General features: G+C 37.8%; 1 protein-coding gene across 1 annotated transcript in view; it reads right to left on the bottom strand.

The window, feature by feature from the left end:
• The window catches only part of UGGT1 (UDP-glucose glycoprotein glucosyltransferase 1), a gene marked incomplete at its 5' end in the record, with an annotated part of 80,808 nt that extends 73,047 nt beyond the window's left edge, over positions 1-7,761 (bottom strand). The window contains 3 exons of the mRNA XM_006902945.1: positions 5,568-5,757; positions 6,910-6,989; positions 7,659-7,761. Coding sequence (XP_006903007.1) covers positions 5,568-5,757; positions 6,910-6,989; positions 7,659-7,761 — 373 coding nt within the window. The remainder of the gene's footprint in view (positions 1-5,567; positions 5,758-6,909; positions 6,990-7,658) is intronic.
• Between the last annotated feature and the right edge of the window lie 358 nt (positions 7,762-8,119).

Raw genomic sequence — 8,119 nt, 5'->3', positions numbered from 1 at the left:
ATTTTTTTTAAAAAAAGAAAATGTCATGAAAACTTGATGGAAAAAATTAATCACAGATGAAAGGAACAAAGAAATGACCAGTATCTCAATGAAACAGAACAACGACAGCAGTAAGTTCATGCCTCTAATTAATTAATTACACAAAATGTTGGTGGACTAAGTACAACATGAGGAGAAAGATAATAGAATGGATAAAGAAAACTGGACTCAGTAATACAATGTCTGCAGAAGATTTCTTTTTGGAAAGATAAAAATTATTTGAATATGTTGTTGTTGTTATGTGCCGTGAGTCGCCTTCGCGACTCATAGCGACCCTATGTACAACAGCCCTAAACTCCACTCTGTCCTGTACCAATCGCACCTTCTCTGACACTCCCATCCCAATTATCCCAGTCACTCAATCAATCCACCTCATAGAGGGCCTTTCTCTCCTGCGCCGTCCCTCCACCCTCCCAAGCATGATGTCCCTCTCCAAGGACCGGTCTCTCCTCACTACATGTCCAAAGTAAGTTAGACGGAGCCTCAGAATCCTTGCCTCCAAGGAGCCACCCGGTTTAACCCTCTCCAGGACAAATCTGTTTGTTTTCCTAGCAGTCCATGGTATTCTCAATACTCTTCTCCAGCACCACAGCTCAAAGGCATCAATTCTCCTTCTATCCTCCTTGGTCACTGTCCAACTCTCTGATGCATAATAAGTGATTGGGAAGACCAAAGCCTGTATCAGACGCACCTTAGTCTCCAGAGAGACACCATTGCTCTTCAGTACTTTGGAGAGGTCCCTAACAGCAGACTTTCCCATGGCAATGCGCCTTTTAATTTCCTGGCTGATGGTGCCAAGACTGTTGACTATGGAGCCAAGCAAACTAAAGCTGTGAGCAATCTCAATCTCTTCACCATCCATCCTGATGCTGCCGATTGGTCCAGTGGTGAGAATCTTTGTCTTCTTGACATTGAGCCTCAATCCATATTGTAGGCTGCAGTCCTTGACACTCTGCAGCAGGCGCTTCAGGTCCTCTTCAGTTTCAGCAAGCAGGGTTGTGTCATCCGCGTAACGCAGATTGTTGATAAATTGTCCACCAATCTTGACCCCACATTTCTCCTCATAGAGCCCAGCCTCCCAGATAATCTGTTCTGCATATAGGTTGAAAAGGTATGGAGATAGGATGCATCCCTGGCGTACGTCCTTCCCAATTTTGAACCATGCAGTGTTCCCTTGCTCTGTTCTGACAACTGCCTCCTGGTCCAAGTATAAGTTTTGCATTAGAACGATCAAGTGTTCTGGGATTCCCATTCTTCTCAGAGTCAGCCATAGTTTGTTATGAGAAGGAGGAACAATCTCCTTCTGACTGATATAGGAGGAGATTGTTCCTCCTTCTCCAGCAGAGCATCTGGTGGATTTGAACTGTGTACCTCTGAGATTGCAGTGCAGCTTCTTGCCACCAGGCCACCAGAGCTCGCCATTTAAATATGAGAGGAAAGAAATACATCAAGGTGATGGTACAAAAAAAAGAATTTTTCTATTTTTATACACACACACACACACACACACACACACACACACATGGAATTATAAACTTCTGATGAAATAGACTACACAGCAAAAAAAACCTATCATCTGGCACAAGGAAAAGATTATAATGAATAAATCTAGCAAGAAGATAGAGCTATAATAAATATCTGTGCAAATAGAGCCTAAGACACTGAAAAAAATGCTAAAAGAACTGAGAAAATAAGCCACTCTACAACAGTTAAGACTTTAAACAAAGAACTTTCCATTTAAAAACATGTAAAAATATACTCAACAAAGATACAGAAGATCATAACATAATTAAGCAACTATACTTACATACTTACATACATATATTTATGTATGTACACATATACATATATACTGAACATCCACTCGAGAGAAGATACACATTCTTGTCTAGTGCACTGGATTATTCTCCAGAACAGACCACATATTAGGACACAAAACAAGCCTCAAAATTTTTTTTAAAAAATAGAAATAATACAAAGCATCTTCTCAAATAACAGTACTATAATTAGAAATTATTATGAGGAAAATCAGAAAGAAAAAATAAAACTGATTATACTCTGTGTTAAAATCTATTGGAAAATAGAAGAAATAAACTATAAAGTTTAAAAACTCCAAGAAGCAAATGTGAATGTAAACAGAACACACAAAAATTTTTGTTGCATAAAAAAAACTTTTATGTCTCCAGAAGTTCATGTATAGCAAAAGTTGCATATCAAAAGAGAAGGACCAAAATCAATACATTTTAAACACCAATCATTAGAAAAATACAAACAAAACATGCCCAATAACATTTGTCATTGTTGTTACTGTTAGTTACCACTGAGTAGAGTACAACTTATAGCAAGACTATAAACCACATATCTGAACCCTATCCTACCTTATGCCATCCTCACAATCTCTGCCACACTTCACTGTAGTCATTTTGTCAATCCACCTGGTTGAGGATGTTCCTCTCTTTAGCCATCCCCCCACCATTTCAAGCATGATGTCCCCCTCCAAATATTAGCCACAGATTGGGAAAAAATATTTGGTAATAACATGTCAGATAAGGGACTTATATCTAGAATTTATAAAATACTCGAGCACCACAAGATAAATAACCCAATTGAAAACCGGGCACAGGATATGAACAGACACTTCACCAAAGAAGACATTCAGATGGCAAACACACACATGAAAAATATTCAAAATCTAAGACAGATGCAAATTAAAACAACTATGAGGTACCATCTCACACCAGTAAGAATAGCAAAATTTAGCAGAACAGCAAACATCAAATACTGGCAAGGTTGCGGAGAAACTGGAATTGCTGGTGGGAGTGTCAAATGGTGCAACCACTATGGAAGGCTATATGGAGCTTTCTCAAAAAGTTGCAAATACCATTTGACCCTGCAATTCCACTACTGGGAATATAACCCTAAAAAACCAAAACTGCCACCCAGGCAAATATATGCACACTCATGTTTATTGTGGCTTTGTTCTCAACAACAATGAGCTAGGAACAACCCAAGGGCCAATAAAACAAACAAGTGGATAGAGAAGCTCTGGTATATTCACATAATGGATTACTATGGAACACTGAAAAACAAGGCACTCATGAAATATACAAAATGGGTGACCCTGGAGGACATTATGCTGAGTGAAATATCTCAGTCACAAAAGGACAAATACTGCATAAGTCCACTGTTGTAAAACGGGACTGACATCAGGGTTGAGGGAAGAAAGAGAAGGTGATGTATACTGTACTGAAACAGATGAGGGAGAGAACTGTTTATAAGGATATATGATTGGGTATTATTGTCATTATAGCAGTTCAGAATGAAGGCTGCACAGTGGAGTGGACTTGGGGGTAGGGACTGCATAACAATGAACGAGTTTTTCTTTTACTTTTCAAGGAGAAAACTGAATTGAGGGGGAGGGTGGTCATGGAGAAAAGTGCAACAATGAGTGACTGGAAATCCTAAGTCTCTGTAAACTTTCATTAAAATAAATTAAAAAAAAAAGATATAAATGGAATTAAAACCAAAACAAAAGACCAGCCTTTCCAAGCAATATGCCCAGAGTATGTGAGATGAAGTTGTGCCATCACTGCCTCCAAGGAGCACTCTAATGTACTCCAATGCATAGATGTTTGTTCTTTTGGCAGTCTGCTGGATATTCAGCACCCTTCTCCAATAACACAGTTCAAAGGCATCAATTCTTCCATCATCCTTATTCATTATCCAGCTCTCATCAGTACATAAGTGACTGAAAAGATCATGGTCTGGATCAAACGCACCTTACTTCTCAAATTAACATTACTGCTCCTCAGTAATTTGGAGAGGTTCCTGACTGCAGACTTTTACCAATGCAATACATCTCCCGATCTTCTGTCATTTCCCATTAAGGAAATATAAAACAAAAGCACAAGATCATAATACATACTTGCAGGAAGTGTTGGTGAGGTTAAAGAGAAAACTACAATCCTTATATATCCAGAAACTTATAAGAAAGGTACTAAAACCTCATACATCCAGAGACTTATAAGAAAGGTAGAGGTTAGCAAGAAATCTCAATGAGAGGACATGACACAGTGATTGCAACAGTGGGTTCAAACATGGAGATTGTGAAGATGATGCAGAATAGGGAAAAGTTCTAAACTATTGCTCAACAGTTTCACTACAAATTGAAGTCAACCTGATGACATCTAACAACATAAACAACAACAGCAAACTTCATTCTCATCAACTCATTGCCAGTGAGTTAGAAGTGATTCATAGCTGACCCTCCAGAGGATTTCTGAGCAACACAGGAAGAGACTGCACATCTTCCTCCAGCTACTAGTGGATTTGAATTGCCAGAGGGTTAACAATGTAAGTTTCTACAGACTACACCATGAGAGTGATCTTATATATTAGTATTGTTGTTGTATAGTCAAGTTGGAACCAACTTAGATTTGACCCTCCACACATTTTCAGAGGCATTCTATGTAAGGAGATTGCCCATCTTTCTCCCATGGATCAGCCAGTGAATTCAAATCACGTGACTTTAGGTTGGCAGTGCAATTCCTTAACACTAGGCTACCAGAGCTTCCTCTCATGCCTCAAGAGAAACCTCAAAAACTGCTATCAAAAAAAAAACAACACCAAACTGCTACCAATGGGAATGTAAAATGCAACTGTACACAGTTTAATAGTTCCTTTTTTGAAGAGCAAAGAGCTCTAAGCCCAAAAGAAAAAAGAACATGCGCACAGAAAAACTCAGACATGAGTATTCTGAACAGCATTACTAGCAATAGCCCCACAGAAGAAACTTGAATGTCCAATAGACAAACAGATGAGCAAATGTTCTAGATTCACACAGTGGAATGTTATCCAGTCGTAAAAAAAGGTGAAGTAGAGGCAAATGATACAACACAGCTCAATTCTGAAAACAATCTGTAATGTAAAAGCATATTCAAAAGCTTTGGTGCTGTTGAGGTGGTTGCGACTTACAGTGAGCCATCGGGATACCGAGGCTATAAAGCACAAAGAGAGGAGAGCCCCCATCCATCTCTCAAGGAGTAACTGGGGGGGATCCCACCACTGGAGATGCAAAGCCTCTGGGGTTAACAGAGACACTCTCTGCCAGGAAGCCAGTCACAAAAACACCACTTATTACACAATTCCAGCATTTATAGGAAACGCCAGAATAGGCAAATCTACTCCAAAGTAGATTTGGAATTGCAATGAGCAGGAGGCACTGAGGAGTAAACTAATAGGTTTAGATTGGGGAAGGGGTGAAAAAGTTTTGAAACTGGTTAGTCGTGAGGACTGTAGAACTCTGCAGAGAGTAAAAATCATTTGATAAATAAAAGTTTAAAAAGAGGAAATTTTATGGTTTCAGAAAACACATATAATTACAATTATATTTGAATATTATGGTTTTGAAGCCCACTCAAACTATGATTCAATGTATTCACTCAGATACTACCTGACTTTCATACATCAATACATCTTAGACAGGTTTATACATGTATTAAAGACTTCTGGAAGTATGACATACTTACCTCTTCTAAATAAATATTATCAAGATCATACGGTGTTCTGACAGATTCCACCATCCAACCTTCAGGTGTGTTCAAATTCAGAGTGAAGAGAGGAGACTGTGGCATATCCAAAAATTTGGCTATTGGACCTTTGGCAAAGCTATTATCTGAAGTGAAAGAAATCTCTGGTTCTAAGACATACCGGTAAAAGCTGAAATTAAAAGAGAAAGTGTTAGATTTTCCTGTCTATGTACATGAGTTTCCAAGTATTTTATAAAAGAAAATGGGGTTAAAATTAACAAAGTTTGGAGAACTATTCTTTCAATTCGGATCAGTATTTCCAAAACCATCTTTAAGTTAACTATGACTGTATGCCTTGTTGCAGATGGGAAAATTTCAGGTGGAAAGGTAGGTTTATAGAAGGCCATCACTTCTTGTACTGTCATGGGTCACTGCTGTTGGAGGTCTCCAGCATTTTTTGAGCAATTTCTTCCCTTCAAAACCAGTTTTTCAATTAAAAAAAGAAACCAACAAACCCACTCCTAAATGGTGATTAGGTTCTCAGGTAAACCTTGAAAACACTAATACTATTTAATAATGTCATCACACCTCCTATATGTGGGAAATTATAATTTTCTAATTCTTTTGTCACATCTAACACGTTTCAAACATGAATCTAACTTTCAAAAAGTCAGTAATTTCTTATAGTGCTAACATGTGCCACATGTTAAATTTTTGTTACTAGCAGCTTTTTATATCATTTTCTCATCAATAACCATTCTAAAGTTCATGACAGCATATAGACAAGTCTGTCCTATTTCTCCAGACATATGCAAGCAAGCTTCAGAAATCTTCCTTAGGTATGCAGAGCTCAGCTTGAAATAACTTACATTTCGGAGGGACCATTTCCTCCTGTACCAGTCAGATCTGATTTAACGGTACATGCACAAAAAATAATAAAATAAAAAAAAAAAAGAAAAAAAGAAATAACTTACATTTCTTCTCAAATGAAAAAAGTAAAGGGAACTGTCTCTACTGCACCAAAAAGACATCTAGAAGTTTAGTATATATACTGGGCAACATTTTTAATTAAAGAACTGTAAAATTTCAATGGAGAAATAAGAGCAGGTAGTACAAGCTCTCTGGGTTGAGACCACTAAATTTCCCTTTAGTATTAAATGCCCACAGTAAGCTCTTAAAAACTTGTGACTAGAGCAGCAGACTTTGGGAACAATGAAAATCCAACCAATAATCTTTACAAACATGACATTTTACCTGTAAACTTGTTTTATCTTTAACATTATCAGCTTTTGGATTCATTATGATCTTTTCTATTGCTGCTTTCTTAAAGAAATTATTTTACCTTTTTAAAGGCATGTCGGAAAGTTTAGACTGGCAGTTCATAAAAATTCTTAAGTTCATGTTTATCAGCTGAGACATAACCTAAAAGAAAACCAGGTGATAAAACCAAAAATGTATTCTTTTAGAAATGTTAGAAGGTACAATACTTTTTGGGGAAAAAGTCCCAAAACCAAAACCGCAAAGAAACCTCATGCTAGTTATAAAACAGGAAAATGTCTTCAATTTACTTTTTTTTTTTTTACTGATTTTTATACATTCATAGACATTGGAAAATTTTTTTAAAAGCAGATTTTCCCCCCTCTTTTCTCTTTTTAACTGGAAGTAAATAATGATATAAATCAATTTAGTTTAAGGGCATTTTGCTATAAATTTCTTTGTGAATAACCAAATATGTACACGTTTTCCTAGCTGATAGAGCTGTTTTTAGAGCTACCTCCAGTCCTCATGAAGACACCTGCTATCCCATTACAGCACTCTCACATTCCTGTGACCTGAAATCTTCATGAAGAAGCCTGCCATCCCATCCCACACTCTCATATCCCTGTGTTCTGAAGTCCTCATGAAGACATATGCTATCCCATTCCACATTCTCACATCCCGGTGACCTTAAGTCTTCAAGAAGACATCTTGCTATCCCCTCCTATACTTTCACATCTCTGTGACCTGAAAAAACTAAGTGATCATAAACAGCACTCAAAATGACAAGGCACAAAACTGCTTCAAATAAAAGTGACGAGAGTTTGTCCTTACCAAGAGCAATGGCGCAAGTCTCTGTGCTTCTCTGGTGACAGGGTCAATGATGGCTACAACATCAAAGTATGTCTCCCCTTCTTTCGGCTCCAGTTTAATGACACTACAGAGATAAGAAAAATAAAACATGATAGATATATAGAGGAAAAAGGAAACAAAGTTAAACTTAAAAAAAATTTTGGGGTCTAACCTACTTATGAGGAGAAATGTGGGGTCAAGATTGGTGGATGATTTATCAACAACCTGCGTTATGCGGATGACACAACCCTGCTTGCTGAAACTGAAGAGGACCTGAAGCGCCTGCTGCAGAGTGTCAAGGACTGCAGCCTACAATACGGATTGAGGCTCAATGTCAAGAAGACAAAGATTCTCACCACTGGACCAATTGGCAGCATCAGGATGGATGGTGAAGAGATTGAGATTGTGCACAGCTTTAGTTTGCTTGGCTCCATAGTCAACAG

Source organism: Elephantulus edwardii, unplaced genomic scaffold, assembly GCF_000299155.1.
Source record: "Elephantulus edwardii isolate Elephantulus edwardi_28Jun2011 unplaced genomic scaffold, EleEdw1.0 scaffold00475, whole genome shotgun sequence".
Classification (NCBI taxonomy): Eukaryota; Metazoa; Chordata; class Mammalia; order Macroscelidea; family Macroscelididae; genus Elephantulus; species Elephantulus edwardii.
Note: the sequence above shows the minus strand (reverse complement) of the source record. Positions and strands in the feature narration are given on the sequence as shown.